Genomic DNA, 16,485 nt, shown 5'->3' with positions numbered 1-16,485 from the left:
GTCGCACCAAGCTAGGTTCAACCTCTCCTGGGTGGAAGTCCTTCCTGTACAGTCTCTAAATGAGCTATATGGTTGGAACCCCATTCTGGTGGTCTGGGGGGCATATTTCAGCCTCTCCTGGACGGAAGTCCTTCCTCTACAGTCTCTAAATGAGCTATATGGTTGGAGCCCCATTCTGGTGGTGCAGGCTTCTCAAAGAAAGCTTTAAACAAGCTTTGACGTAAGTGACAGCGTTTACTTTTGCTTTCCATATGCTTTTTACTACTTTTCTCTGTGTTATGGGCGTTTGCCACTCCCAAGATGGCTGCAGCAGTGCAAGTACACTCTGAGCATGAGAGGCAGGAAGTGATGCGGCCTCTGTGTTTCCTGGCTAGAGCTTTCCAGGATGGTGATCTGAACACGCTCAGGCACTGATATCATCACTAATGGCAAATTTAAGTTCTAAATGGTTTTATGGCATTTTTGGGCAACAAATGGTGGAGCTCTCTACTCATGCATGCTGGATGCTTATGTGGTCATTGTTTGCAGGTATGTTTTCCTTTTTATGGCATTCACCTGTGACTTTCCTATCTCCTTCTCAGTGTTGCTCTAGAATCATTTTGCTCTTTAAGGCATTCACCTGGGCTCTTCCTATCCCCTTTTCAATGCTTGCTCTGGGATCACTGTGTTGGGCTCAGTTTCCACTAGTGCAATTTGTCACTGCAAAGTCGTACCCCATGATTTCCAATGAGTACCGTCCATAGACCTCAAGAAAACACAGGCATTGCTTCAAGTCGCATCAAATTTGCGGCAAAATCATACAACTTTCAGGTCGCAATAGTGGAGACTTAACATTATGCTGTTTTTTCATTTCAGTCTGCTGCTTTGCTCTGTTTCTATGGGAAACGCTGTCCAGTCAGACCACTCATTGCCTTTAAGGTATAGGGATTAGGTAAGTAGTGAAGATTGAGAAAAAGAGAGCCAATATCTATAGTCCTGTAAGGACTACAAGATGGAGGGAGCTTTCTGACAGTCAAGACAAGTCACTATCTAAGAACAGACATCCAGGCAATGTTGATTAAGCTCATCATCTCACCCCTCATTATCATTGCTCTCCGTTTACAAGCATCACAAGTTACCAGCCCTAATAGTCGCTGAATTTGTTGTGGAAAGTCATTGCCTGCCAAGCTAGTATGTCAAATCTGCCTGAAACAAGCACTATACAGCCCTGCAAGGACCTCAAGGTGAAGAGAGCCTGCTAAAAGCCAGAACAGTCAACGCTCAAGCGCAGACATACAGGCAACATTGATAAATGTCATCATCTCGCCTCTCATTTTGTTTGCTCCCCGTTTACAAACACCACAGATTACCAGCACTAATGGTTGCTGCATTCGTGATGGAAAGCCATTGCTTGACAAGCTACAGTGTGTGAATTGCCTAGCACTTCCAACCAGAGCCAGTAGGTGGTGTCCAAATAGGAAAGCTTGCCATGAGAATAAAGCATTAAAGGGGCCACAAGCTTTGAAGATTGCCCAATAGAGACTTTTTTGTAAGGGCAGCTAAGGACGCAATTGCCTGGGTTGAAATGGAGGAAACTCTCCACAAGGTTAGAAAGTACTAATTTCCTTCACTGAACAACTGGAAGAGTTAATCCAGTAGGAATTGAAGGGGTCAGAAAAAAATGCCCTTATAAACAGGCTGTCAAAACTGTATACCCTGAAAAAGCTAAAGGTCAACCTGCTGCAGTCTCCTCTGATGATGGATGCATCATGAATGTAGCTGGCAAAACATGTCACATTCAAGGAGGCTCTAGTCCGAAAATTAGATCTAAATCTGAAGTGCTCCTACATACTGTAGCATCTGCAGGTGCTGGCACACCAGCAATAACCAGCCCATGTGCTGAGTGAGTCTAATGGGAGTGGTTGCATAATTATCAACCAGATGCTGCACCTGCAGGAATCTAAAGGGATGCAGACCCTGTCATTTTCCTCAAACAAGATACTCCCTATAGGGAATCACATCAAAAATGACATTTTTATTGCAGTGGATGCCAAAAAATCTGGCTTATCTTGGTGCAGACTTCTGGGAAAATCAGTGAGCCAGTCATACAAGCAGGACATCAATTTTGTTTGGGAGCACGACTGCGCAATTATCAGTTAAAGCGATACAGTGCCGAATCGCAAAAAGTGCTCTGGTCTTTGGCCAGCCAAATGGGCTTAAGTGGTTAAATAACCCTGTCTGGAAGAAGTGAAGAGACAGGGTGGTAACAGCTTTGTAAGAGCTGAAATTGGGGGCATACTCTGTGGTGGATGTGACGTCAATTGATGTTTTTGAAGAGCGGTGTTCCCCGCGGTCATGGCAAGGAGTGCATTATGGCTGAAGCCATGGTTGGTGGATCCCGCCAAAAAAAAAAAATGGTGCAAGACACCAGAACACAGATTCAATCTATTTGGGAGTAGACAGGATACAGCCATCTCAAGGGTGACCATGAGCAGGTCAGGGCGAATATCATCTGATAAAAAAACAGAAAATTCCAGAAGGTCCAGCATACAGGTGGCGACTCCAAAGTAGATACCAGGAGGCAAAATCCTACGGACTGGGGAAAAGATTAGTAAACGAACTGGAGAAGTACCCAATCTTCATTATTGAAGCCTTAAAGATCTAAGGCTCCTGTCTTAGGAGAACAGTGGAAGTCCATTTTAAGGGCGCACTAATCCAGGGGGTGCCTGTGCGAAGCTTTACGTACACACCTGGATGGAAAACCTTCAGGATCAGTGGGCCATATCAGCTATATTGGCGTGACATTGGTGGAAGTTTAAGGGAGGTCCGCCTTTCTGGTATAATAATAATTTTTATTGAAAAAGTATAACATCATGACAGACTCACCCAATGCAGGGGCATAATTCAATGAGCATAACGATCATATAACATTGACAGGTGGGAAGTCCACCTTTCAATTTCTTCCATGAACTCTGGTAGCCTGGCTGACTGGAAAAGTAAAAATAATTCTGGTCCAGTTTGTAGCTGGATTAAAAAAAAAAAAAAAAAACGAACAATCGTGAAGGTTCTAGTTACCCAGAGGAGATGAGGATTTGCTTCACCTCTGTTCCTAGCAAAAAAAAAAAAAATGAATCAATAAAAAATAAAAACCAGGTAATCTGTGCCCAGTGCTAAAATTTGAAAAAAAAAATTGACAAACAGCACAGGAAGTTACAGTCGTGCAAGATGGAAAACCTCCAATCAATTATATTATTCATAAATCTGGGAGACTGGATTCTCCTGTAGGTTTATCAGACACCTACTTGTCCCAATTCATCTTCAATTCCTCTACCGGTTTGATTCCTTTCCCCTTCGGTCTGTACATCTCCCCCAGGGCATTCACAAAGGTCTTACTGTCTGCAATAGCGACAGGAAAAATTCAGTAGAACTTCCACAAGGGAATTTCCGTCCTCTGATAGAGAAAGCCAAAGGTGCTTTGGGAGTGAAGTCTCTTCCAGCAGAATAGTGGCGGAGTATCCTTGGATCTTCGTAACTGACCAGTTGTATTCAGATGGAACATTATCACATCAGACCCCAGCTAGAAAGGTTGGGGGACACATTTCAAAGAGCAGGCTGCTCAAAGTCATAGGATGTTAAGCTTATGAGGAATAGTATTGAATTTTCTTGAACCAAGTAGTGTTCAAAGCACTTCTGTCATTCACTCCTTTTAGCAAGAGGAGCAAGATTTGTACTGTGCCTAGACAGCAGTGGAATGGTAGAATTCTTAGGCTGTCAGTGGAGCTTTCTGTATCAATAATTCCAAATATACCATTTTGGCTTAGGAGGCTCTAGTCTCTCTCTCTCTCTCCTACTCTTTTTTTTTTTGCCACTTCAGCAGTCAGCAATGAGGGACTTGAATGAGCCTTGCCGATCATCTTTCCCGTCCCAATATTGTCACATCATCGTAGCAATTTTAAAAGCAACAAAATTTACCTACAGTTTTCAACATAACAAATAAGACACAATACTCAATATACCCCCTTTACCCCTACCCCATTAACCTCTTCCCACCTCTGCTATCCATCCGGTCGCAAGGTTAAAGCCTAGACCATTCGACTCCTTACCCAAGATCTACAATCTCAATTCCTGGGCGTAACTCCATGTCTTTAAAAGCTATCCATCCCTCCCATTTTGCCGTAGCTCTGTCAATCTCCTCCTCCAAAGTGCTTCCCCAGCATTCCATGATATATGTTTCCTCAACCATATCTATCCACTCCCAAATAAAAGGTGCTTCCTTTTTTTGCCAATTCTTGGGTATGAGTCTCTTAGCAGCATTTAAGAGGTGAGGGATCAGGGATCTTTTATACTGCTTTATGTCACCTGCCCCTCCGTGGAACAGCACCACCCATGGGTCTTCCACTACTTCTTTTTTTGTAATCTCCTTGGTCAGTTGCAGAATTTTTTTCCCAGAATTCCCTAATTTTAGGGCATTCCCACCACAAATGTGTCGTGTCATGGTGCCCACCTCTTTACATCCTCTCCAACACTCTACTGATGTATTGCACTGGAATTTGCTTATTTTATCTGGGGTAGCGTACCACCTTAAAAGGCACTTATAATTCATCTCTGCTGTTCTGCTGTCCACTGCGGAAGCATGAGCAAGATTAAAGATTTTTCCGATGAGCTTCTTATCATGCAATGTGCCCAATTCCCTCTCCCATTTACTAATGAATGGCGGTGTCTCCAGTTCGTCCGCCCTCAACAATACTTTGTACATTTTTGATATAGTGTTTCTCGGATCCTCTTCCACGTTCAAAAATGGAAAGGTCGTCACCGGATCTAATAGGTTGGGTTAAGTTTGTAACAAAGTGACTCAACTGGAGAGACCGCAATTCTACCATCCCCCGTGCAAGATTATTGTGCATCAAATCCTGTGAAGGGATCATTTTTCCTTTGTTTACTATGTCCCTTAATTGTGTGACGTCCTTTTTTAACCAAACTCCTCCTATGCTATTCATTCCTGGTGGAAAATATTCATTGTCTATCAGTATAATTAAAGGTGAATTATATTTACCATTAACCCGTTTATATATCCCATCCCAAATTTTAAAGACATTAGATGAAAACACTGACACATAATCTTCTATATTGTGGGGGGTTCCACATAATACTACCCAATTGTGCTTTACTTAGTGTTTTTTCTATACTAACCCATTTTTTCTCATTTTTTTCCCTGGCCCATTCTACCACTCTGGACAACACAACAGCTTTGTAGTAGGTTGAGATGTCAGGGACCGCTAGACCTCCTTTCCTTTTCCCCTGTTTCAACGTTTGAAGGGAGACTCTCGGTTTTTTATATTTCCAAATTAAATTCGATAGCAACATTTTTCTCAGGTACTGTTGAGGAAGGGCCACCGGCACCATCTGAAATCTGTACATGACCTTAGGGAGGATCATCATTTTTATGCTGTTAATTTGTCCCAACCAAGATAGTGACGTTCCGAGGAGTTTATTACAGTCAGACCTAACTTCGTCTAGTAGGGGGATATAATTTTTTTATAAATCTGCTCCCTTGTGTTTGCTAGTTTAATTCCCAAATATTTTAATTCTTTTGTCCAAGTAAATTTAAACTCGTTTTTTAGTGCTCTTACTTCTGTCTGGCTTATATTGATATTTAGTATCTCAGATTTTGCAAGATTTATTTTAAAGTTAGAGATTTCCCCATATTGTTTCAGGGTATTTTTTAGATTACGCATTGTATTCCGGGGGTTTGTGACATAAAACAGTATGTCGTCTGCAAAAGCGGAGAGTTTATGCTCTTCCTTTCCCAGCTTGAATCCAGATATACTAGAGTCGTTACGTATCGTGGCCAGAAGTGGTTCCAGGGATAGGACGAATAGCATTGGGGACAGGGGACATCCCTGCCTTATCCCATTTTTCATCTCGAAAGGGAGAGACATTAGACCGTTTACTTTTATTGATGCGATTGGGTGATGGTACAGTGATTTAATCCAACCGATCATTCTAGGGCCGATGCCCATTGTCTCAAGAGTCTGGATCATGAACCCCCAGTCTACCCTGTCGAAGGCCTTTTTGGCATCAATCGACAGTAGCAGTCCTGGGGGTCCCCTTTCTTTTATCATTTGGAGCAGGAGTACAGTTTTTACCCCATTATCTCTCCCCTCCCTTTTAGGGGTGAAACCGACCTGATCTGGGTTTACTAGTGTGTTCATTAGTCCCTTCATCCTCCCAGCCAAAACTTTGGCGAAAAGTTTTATGTCCGCGTCAAAGCCTCCTTGCTAATTTTATGTTCTACCCCCAGGCCATTCATATATTGGCAAAGCCTTGGGACCAGGATTGTTTTAAATTTTTTATAATAAAATATTGTAAATCCATCCGGGCCAGGACTTTTCCCCGGAGCCGATTCTGACAGGGCCTTCCCTATTTCTTCCTCGGAGATCGGGGCCTCCAGCGCTTTCCCGGCCTATTTGGCTATTTTCGGGAGTCCTGCATTCCTAAGAAAATTAATTATTTTCCTATTCTTATCCCCAGGTCTGACTTCCTGCTGCTGTACTGAGTATAGTTCTTGGTAATAAGTTCTAAATATTTCTGCAATTCCTTTAGGCGAGTAGACCATGTTGCCATCCTTAGTTTGAATTTTCTCTATATAATTGATGTTTTTTTTCTTTTGTAAAATTTTTGCCAGATGTTTACTAGGTTTATTACCCCACTTATATCTATCCCTTGCAGTCCTATTCAAAACCATCTTAGTTTCATGGTCTAATAATTCCTTTAACTCAGTTCTTTTATTTATTACCTTTTGATATAACTCTTGATGGCGGGCCGGGTGTTTTTTATGTTCTTGTTCAGCTTTTCTTAATTCATTAATAAGTATACATATTTTCTCAGATCTCTCCTTTTTTTTTCCGTGACCCTAGCTCTATCAAGATCCCCCTGATGTAGGCCTTATGAGCCTCCCACAAGGCTGACCCCGTTACTTCTCCTGTGTCATTATATGAAAAATTGTTTTCAAGTTCCCTTGCTACCAATGTGGAGCCTTCCTTATCTCGAATCAGCTCTTTGTTCAAATGCCAACCGGCCCGCTGGCCTACTTTCCCTGATGCTGACATTTTCATACTCACCGGGGCATGATCCGATAACGTAGAGATTTTAATCTTAGACTCCAACACCCTATCTATATCCCTATGTTCTACAAAAATGTAATCTATCCTGGAGTAGGACCCGTGCACGGGGGAGTAAAACGTAAAATCTTGTGTTTTAGGATGTTGAATCCTCCAAATGTCAACCATTTGGCTGGCATACAGTTTTTGTTTAACCTCTTTAAGTTGAACGCAAGTAGTCTCCCGCGCACGGGTCTCACTATCCAGACCCGGTGTCAAACAGAAGTTCAAATCACCCATCATGATCGTATGTCCTTGCCTGAAATCCCCCAGCTTTGCCAAGATACCTTGAGGATATTTCATCGGGTTTTTATTGGGGGCGTAAATGTTTACCAGTGTATATTCCTCGTCGCCTAATTTCCCTTTTAAAAACAGGAATCTGCCCTCGGGATCGGTTAGCCTATCTTTCAATACAAAACGGATTCCATTTGCGAATCCAATTGCAACCCCCCCTCGCTCTTTTAGTACCTGTGTCCCCATAAAACCATAGCGGAAAGTCCCTGGATGTTTAACTTTTGACTCGTGGGAGATATGTGTCTCTTGAAGAAAAAACACTTCCGCCCCGTACCGTTTGAGCTCTTTCATTATCGTGTGTTTCTTACTGGGAATGTTCAGTCCCCTAACGTTGTAGGTCATAAAATGAATTGTTGTCATTCCTTTTTGATCTATAGCTAATTTTAAGTGTGTTTACGGACAATGTAGCAGAGGTATCCCTCCTCCCCATCCTCCCTGTTCCACCCATCCTCCCTCCCCCCCCCCCCAGCCCCAATCAGGCCCATAGACCCTCAAAGAACACGATAATTCATGTACCTCAGAAGGTCTCCAAATCCAGAGGTGGACCTCTCGGTGTGCCCCATCTTCCTCCACGTCCGTTACAGAGTGGGTTTTAGAGGAAGTTGGCCGGTCACCCCCCGTGCACCCCTTCCAAATCCACCTAACCTTTCCTCGTTATGCTCTCCCATCCCTCCACACCCCCCTCCCCCAACCCCACCCGTCATTTTGCTGACATACTAAATTTCTAACCAGATCCCATAACCCCCTCCTCTCCCCACACATTAAACCATTCTGGCAACTGTGGTTCTTGCATGTCTAGTTTTTTACAAAAGTTCCCAAGTTCATCAGGGAATCTTAGCCTAGCTGATTTCCCATCTTTTGACCCGAGGAGGCAAGCAGGGAAGCCCCAACTGTACTTTATATTCTGTGTCCTCATTTGGTGTAAAAGGGGTTTTAGCATACGTCTTCTAGCCAGTGTCTCAGGTGCCAAGTTCGAAAAAAACCTGGATTTCAGCTCCCTCAAACTGCAGTGGAGTTTTCCCTCTTAAGTTTGCCCAAATCCTAGCTCTATCTTCGTAAAATCTGAATCTTACAATAATATCTCGCATTCTATTGGGCCTGTTAGAATCAAATCTCCCCACCTGGTGTGCCCGTTCGATGTTCGGAAAGTCCTCCATGCCTACACCGAGTACTGGGGAGAATAACTCTCCTATAACCTTCCTGAGGTCTTCCCCCCCTTCTTTCCGGTACAGAGCGCAGTCTCAAATTCTGTCTTCTGTTTCTGTTCTCTTGATCTTCTAACCTGTAAAGGAATTTGGCCTGGTTAAGATGAATGTTTTTAATTTGATCTTTAAGAGCACATATCTCCAGGGCTTGTTTATCCAATGTATCTTCTGCCGTCTCAGTTCTAGCCAGTAGGTGTCCCAGGTCAGACCTCAGCATGTTAATCTCAGTTTTTATGGAATTTTCTAATCTCGTGAACATTGCCAGGATATCTCCTTTTGTGGGGAGTTGGGCCTCCGTCCTTTGATCTTCTAGTGTAGTTGATTCTAGTTCGTTTTCAATTGCTAAGTCCTCTTTAGACTGATTTGGGGTACCTTCTTTCCTCTCCTCAGATCCCTTCTTCTTGTCCACTTTACCTTGCTTTTGGGGTACTGAATTGCTGTTATTTGGGCTAAGCCCCTGGGCCAGGTACTGTTTGATTGTACTTCCCGAGGTGTTATCCCTTGGGGTTTTAGGTGCCCCCCCCGGCGGCTTTAGACAAGGATTTACTCATGGTGGGTCAGCAGACCCCCCCTACAATCTAGGTGTTCGATCTTGGTTTTCCTTATTGGTATACCCGCTTATTGAGCTTTTTTATTCCCTTATACTTGTACCCGCAATCCTCAACACGAGGGTCCTATTCACAGACTGCCCTTGCCTCCTTTACTATACAGACCCCTCCGGCTTCTCCCTGCAGAGAAGTCAGGTATTGCACTGTTATCAGCAAGTTTTCAGCGATTCAAAAATAATTCAAAAGTAGTTCAGGAGTTCAGCCAGTGTTGCGGCCCCCTCCGACTTCACCCTACAGAGAAATCAGGTATAGTGCTACTGACAGCGAGTTTCAAAATTTCAAAAGTTCATATACGATTTAAAAATAATTCAAAGTTCAGCAAATGTTGCAAACCCCTCTGACATCCCCTGCAGACAAATCAGGTAAGGTGCTACTGACAGCAGGTTTCGATAGTTGAAATGTTCATATATGATTCAAAAGTAATTCAAAGATCAAATGTTGCAGACCCCCCCGACTTATCCCTGCAGAGAATCAGGTATAATGCTACTAACAGCAATATTCAGTGATTCAATAATTCATAAATCATTCAAAAGTAAATCAGAAGTTCAGCAAGTCGGCAAGACCAATTGTAGTTGTTTATGCACTCCTCCTTTCAGCCCCCTTCGGTTACAAAGCATACTCCTGAGTACTTTCAATGAGACCACCCCGCCGGAATGGAAAAACGTCTTACATCAATTACACTCCATGGAAGACAGTCATATCTTGATCTTCACGGTATGGAGTAATCCACTCTTACCTCTCTCTCCCGGGGTTTTAGGTGTCAGCGCTGTACATACAGAGAGCCTATCGGTGGGGCTAGGGAGTTTCTCCTTCCATAGCAAAGCAGTTAGCTTATTCGTCCTTTCATCCACGCTCAGCCTCCCTGCTCCAACACAGAGCCACCATGAACGGGGATCCGGGGGGGGGGGTGGAGGGGAACGGACGCCGGACCCGAACAGTATGTCTCGCCGCCCAGGCTGCACAGTGCCCGCCTCGTGCTCCACGATGTGGATAGGTGTTCCAGCGCCTCAGAGGGCCAGAGTGCTTCCGACAGGGCTAGATCTTGGCTCCGGCTTCTCTCTCCCCCTTCTCATTCCCTCTGCGGCTTCCCCATCGACGCTCGCGGCCGGCCTGCCAGCACACCCAGGCTCCTCCCTCCCCGTCAGATGCCGTCGCACGTCTCACGTCATCCCCCCTCCTCTTTTCTGAGGCTCTCTCTCCTACTCTTAAGCATTGAATCACCACTGCCTCTTCCAGTGATGACGGATTCGCTCTCTAATGGACAGTTTTGCCATCCAGCTCCAAGAGACTACTTTTGATAGCATGGAAGTTGAGAAGCAGTGGCTACCAAGTCAAGCATGCTCAGTGCAGGTAGTACCTACCTTGTGTCAAACCAGAGAGGTCTTCATGAATAAGATTTACCAAAGAATATGGGAAAATGATGCAGATCTCACAGAGCAAAAGCCTGGAGTCCTTTATTACCTAAACCAACCAAGGTTCTACAGTTCTTACAACTGGGGCTGAACAGGGGCCTAGGTTCAAATATGTTTAAAGCTCAAAGTTCAGCCTTGTCTGCACTTGCAAGGGTTTAAGCAGACCTTAACCCTTTAGTGATGCAATTCTTAAAAGGCTTGCATGAAGTTATAGACCTCCCAAGAAACCATTGTTCCCTATGTGGAAATTGCTTATGGTTCTCATTTCTATCAAGGCCTCATTTCTATCCTACAGAATTGACTACACTCTGCAAACCCTAAAGACCGTATTTCTGGTTGCTACAGCCTCTGTGAAAAGGGATGTCAGAACTGCAGGCTTTGTACTCAAGGAGCCTCACTTAACGTTCTACCCGGACATGATAGTCCTAAAACTCCAGACTGCTTTTATCCATGGGGTGTCTTTCTCCTTCCAAATTAACCAGGAAGTCAATTTGCCCTGTTCCTTGGTTGAGTGAGAGAACCACATCCCCCTGGATGTTGAGCTAACGCTGGTGACCTGCTTGGCAGCTACCTTTTTCATTCAGGAAAGCTGAAATATGTTCTTGGTTCCAGCGTGGCTTAAGGCAGGGTCAGTCAGCATCAACACATTCAGTCACCTCCTAGATTACTAAGACAATTAAAAGAGCCTACTGTCAGGAAAGTACTTACTGAGGCCGAGATGCCGAGAGCAGTTCACCCTTGCGACTAAGAGCAGTCCGCCCCCTGGAGGTGGTACAGGGAGTGATTGGCACAAAGAGGCACAGGCTACCCAGTGGACAGGTGTAGACTTGCCTGGTGGTCCTTGTAGGAATGAGCCGCTGTGCAGAGACTGGCAAACAGGATAACTTGCTGGAAGAGAACAAACAGAAAGTCCAGAACCAGGCTGAGGGTCAAACACAAAGATCAGTAAATCCAACCGCAGGCTGAGGGATGGTGTCTGGAAGACACCAGGCAAGTCCAGGTCACAAGCAGGCGGTCAAGGCAAGGAGACAGGAGGCAAATACGGGTCACAGGCAGAGGGTCAAACACAGGAGATAGGCGGAGATCCGTTAAACAAGCCAAGGGTCAGGTCTAGGAGAAGAGCAGAGGAGTCAGTAGCAATCCGGGTTACAACAGGTAATCAGGCACAAGAAACAGGATCAAGTTTTAACAGGAAGCTGAAGATGAACCAGCAATTTGTCTGAGCACAAGAGCAACTTTTATAGGACAGCCCCAAGGGTCACGTTGGGCGTGTGCCAGTGCACATGTGCGTGCTCCGTAGCGTCGGGCCATGAATGCGCATGCGCCGGAGCGCTGTTCTGCCGTGCATGTGCGCAGGGACACGGCTGGTGTGACTGGAAGGATTATTCCTCTGACACCTTCAAGGTCTTCCTGTTTTGGAGGTCCTAAGAGCACATTTAACTAGGGCAGTGCCATTCTATGGACAGCTCAGTGCTGAGTGTCTCCTGAGGTTATTTGCAAGTCAGCAATATGGTCCTCCCAGGACACCTTCATTACACTTTAATAGGTGAACCCGGCTCGTGACAGTAAAATTTGGAAAATTCATGGTGCATTCTTCCGCTACTGATGATTACAAAATTTTTCTTACACCCTCCCGTAGGCGAGTTAGTCCCCATGTGTATGCTGCCATGATGCACCAGGAAAACGGAAAATTGTATACACACCTTTCCGTAATTTTCCTTTCCTGGTGCATCTTCATGGCAGCATACAAATGCCCACCCAAATGGTGAGAGTTACAGAGAATGCTGTGGTCTGTCTTTGATTTATAGTTAACCAGTCCTATCAGGTTGTGGGGGCGGAGTCACAACCCATGTGTATGCTGCCATGAAGATGCACCAGGAAAGGAAAATTACAGAAGGGTGAGTATACAATTTTCCATTTTATTTACATGACTATACCTCATTCCCTACCCCAAGATAGAATCTTCGGAGTAATTGATTACATTTGCACTGTAAATGGACATTTTGTCTTACTACCATAAAAAGCCACAGTAACCAGGAAGGAGGAGATAAATAACTCTGTGTTGCAGTTAGCAAAATGTCTAGAAGTCAAAGTTTTTCAATTCAATAAATCAATCCATATGCCAGTGTATACAAATTTGTAAGTTGAACAGGCCCCACGTTTATAGGTGCCCTTATTTTAGCATAATTAGTCATTTATACAAAAGTGACTCCAAACTTATGATCCCCTGTCGAGTGTAGATGTATATATATAATAGATGGTAAGGGAAAGGTGTCACAAGCTTAGATATGTAATAACTGGATCAGAAGATTGGAGCGCCACAACAATATGTTGAATTCCAAAAAAGATTTTATTCCAAGCATGTAGTAAACTTAATAGCCATCACATTTTGGGGGCCACACTTTGCTCCCTTCATCAGGGCCTAAAAGAGAGGCTGTTAAGGACTTGGATCATGGGCTGCAACAGGTATCAGCTCCTTAAGAGCACAGAGATTCTTTAATATACAATTTTCCAGATTTTATCCATAACCTAACTACTACATTTACATCCCAAGGTTTCCAGGGAGGTCTTCGATGTACAAAATCCGCCCACATATCTCTGAGATGGTCCATTAAGACAGTATCAGTATAGTTTTGATAAAACCAATCAAATGTACCAAGTAGCATCCACCTAATGTTCCAGCACCAAATATTCCACTATCTCAAACAAGTTTAGATATAACCAGACCTTCCTGGAACCACTTTTTTTTTTTACCTTAGGATTGTTTTAAAAACCTGGGAATAAAACAAATAGAAGCTTCATCTTGTTTGTTATTCTTTATTGTGGATTATGTTCATGTCTAAGAGCTTTCCTTCTATGATTCACATTTATCAGAAATTTGTCTTCATACCCTCTAGCCTTAAACCTTGGTCATAATATTTTGTCTTTCTCCCCAAAAATAATATCCTTTATTTTCTTGTTCTTTTCACTTCTGAAGGTGTTTGTGATACAAAATGATGCCGGCCGTGCTGTGAATCCTGGTGCCTTTCCCGTTCCTGTAACTAACACCTATACTCAACCACCACCTGTGCCACCACCAACATATCCATTCAATGTATTTAAAGCTTGACAAATCCATTAATAAAGAACACCTGTCACTTGCCTATTTTAATGGGATGGATCAGCTTTCTATTGGATTGTTTCCTAATTATTACAAATTAGTAACTTAGCAATATTAGTAAATTCTTAGGTTGTTTTTCTAAAAGTGATTACTATTGCCAAAAAAAGGTTGGACTGGGACCCACCCTGAGAAAGGGAATTGTCTTTTTCACTTCCACCAGTACCATTTTTCTGCTATTTTTTTTTAATGTCTTTATTTGCCAAGTGTACATACATAGTAGGAAAAAATGAAAGCAGGTTACAATCGTAAGTCTACATAATATCACATCATTTTCTTTATGAAGTCCTAGACATCCATATTTCTAAACTTAATATAGCCAATAGTACAAATAGCACTTTTTCTGTTTTGTTTTTGTTACCATCCTATGTATAACGTATAACATAGTCATGTAAAGAAGAAATAAAACTAATCCAGAGGTAAATTCCTCAGTAAACTCTCGTGATGTGTGCTGTTATTCATCCATTATCTATAAAGCATATTCTCATATTACAATGCATCTTAAGTGTCAGTTTGTACAGTATGTCCAGAATTAGGCCATTTACCCCAAACTCTATTGAATTTTTTTAAGCCTCCTCTGGCTTCATAAGTACCGTATTTATCGGCATATAACACGCACCTTCATTTTAGGAGAGAAGTTTCAGGAAAAAAAACGTTATTTAAAATTTAAGTTAAAATAAATTTTTTTAAAGAACTTTGAAGCAAAATCAATGCAGCATCACCATTGCCCATTTGCAGCCTCACAATTGTCCATCAATGCAACTTGATCAATGCCCATCTGCAGCCTCACCATTGCCATGAATGCAGCCTGATCAATGCCCATCTGCAGCCTCAATTCAGATTACTGCTGCCTCGGAGGGAACATGGAGGGGGGTGGGACGAGAGCGGTCAGATTACATACAGCGAGAATCTCCTGTTTAATCGGCAGCCTCTTTAATACAAAGTCCCGCCTCCTGGACTGACTTCTATGATAGACAGAACACTGGTCCAATGCCAGCCCAGGAGATGGGACTTCCTATTACAGAGGCCGCTGGGTAAACAGGAGATTCTCGCTGTATGTAATCTGATGGCGCTCGTCCCGGTTCCCTCCTAGGCAGCCCAAATTGCAGTATCGGCGTATAACACGCACACAATATTTGAACCCGATTTTCAGGGTGAAGAAGTCCGTGTTATATGCCAATAAATACATTAATTTTATATAATGTTACACTGGCATTAACCAGGCCCTTCCAGGAGGTTAATGTAAGATGGTCTCTCTTAATCCAATTGATGATCAGCTTACGGACATAGAATAGTAATTACAGCAAAGTCCTCATGTTGTTACTCATAACTTCATCCTGAAAAATGCCTACACGTCCCAATAATGGGCTACAAATATTTGGGAGGTCTAATCTATCGGCAATAAATTGGGTCACCTGTGACCAGAGAAGGCGTATCCTGTTACAGTCCCACACCATATTGAGAAATGACCCCTCTGCTGCCAAACATTTATGACATGTGGGAGAGTCTCTTCTGCCCATTTTATACAGTCTAAGTTGTGTGTAGTACATTTGGTACAAGTACCTGAGTTGTATCATTTTGTCCCTGGCCGAGATAACTGTGGGCGTATATGAGGCCAACACTGTCTCCCACTGTTCCTCCGTTAGCTTAGGTATAATAGTGGTCCATCCTTCCCTAATTTTCTTCTCTTTTGGGTTTTCTTTGCCTATCAATAGACTATAATAGCTAGATATTAATTTAGTGTGGTCAGGGGTGCCAAGGAGTTTTTCCAGGTTTGTATTTTCTAAGGATATTGATTCAGTCCCGAACTGAGTTTGTGCCACATGTTTTAGTCTGGTATATTGGAATGCCCAGGAGTCAGAAACTCTCAGTTGCAAACGTTTTGATGTCACCCGCATCATATAATTGGTGAAGGTACATGAGTCCAAATTTAGACCATTTATAGCCATCCTCGAGATGGAAAAAATTTTTCAGACAAGGGTTGAACCACAATGGAGTATTGGGGAATAAGAGGGGGGCCTCTGTTATATGTTTCAGACAGATCCCTAAGATACGTTTAGCAGATTTAAGCATCAACCTACCTCCCTTATCAGTGCCATCAGTACAGCAATGTGAGTGGGCTGGATTTGGAGTGCTCATTAGTGCCATCTCTATGCTAATCAGTGCCACTACAGTGTCATTAGTGCCCTACAGCAGTGGTTCTCAACCTCAGTCCTCAAGTACCCCCAACGGTCCAGGTTTTCCTTTACTTTGCACAGCTGCATTAAATAAATATCAATGATATGGTTTTGATAAGAGGTATTTTATCCAAGGGAAACTCCCAAAACATGACCCGTTGGGGGTACTTGAGGACTGAAGTTGAGAACCATTGCCCTATAGTGTTACTACAGTGCTCATCAGTGCCACTACAGTGCCCAGTGAGTGCTTATCAGTGCCATCGGTACATCAGTGTGAGTGGGTTGGATTTGGAGTGCCCACAGTGCTCATCAGTGTCCTAAAGTGCACATCAGTGCCTTACGGTGCCACTACAGTGCTCATCAGTGCCCATCAGTAAGTGCTTATCAGGGCAGCAGCATGAGTGGATTTGGAGTGCTCACCAGTGCCATCACAGTGCCACATAGGTGCCATCACAGTGCACATCAGTTCCACTACAGTGCAACTACAGTTATA

The 16,485-nt window shown here is 43.4% G+C and overlaps 1 protein-coding gene across 2 annotated transcripts in view; it reads left to right on the top strand.

Moving 5' to 3' along the window:
• LOC141106396 (membrane-spanning 4-domains subfamily A member 6C-like) overlaps nucleotides 1-14,251 on the top strand; it is a 125,977-nt gene extending 111,726 nt beyond the window's left edge. For both annotated transcript variants that reach the window (XM_073597151.1, XM_073597150.1), the window contains one exon: nucleotides 13,636-14,251. In XM_073597151.1, coding sequence (XP_073453252.1) covers nucleotides 13,636-13,767 — 132 coding nt within the window. In that variant the 3' untranslated portion in view covers nucleotides 13,768-14,251. The remainder of the gene's footprint in view (nucleotides 1-13,635) is intronic.
• Nucleotides 14,252-16,485: the final 2,234 nt, after the last annotated feature.

This window comes from Aquarana catesbeiana, linkage group LG08, assembly GCF_042186555.1.
Source record: "Aquarana catesbeiana isolate 2022-GZ linkage group LG08, ASM4218655v1, whole genome shotgun sequence".
Classification (NCBI taxonomy): Eukaryota; Metazoa; Chordata; class Amphibia; order Anura; family Ranidae; genus Aquarana; species Aquarana catesbeiana.
Note: the sequence above shows the minus strand (reverse complement) of the source record. Positions and strands in the feature narration are given on the sequence as shown.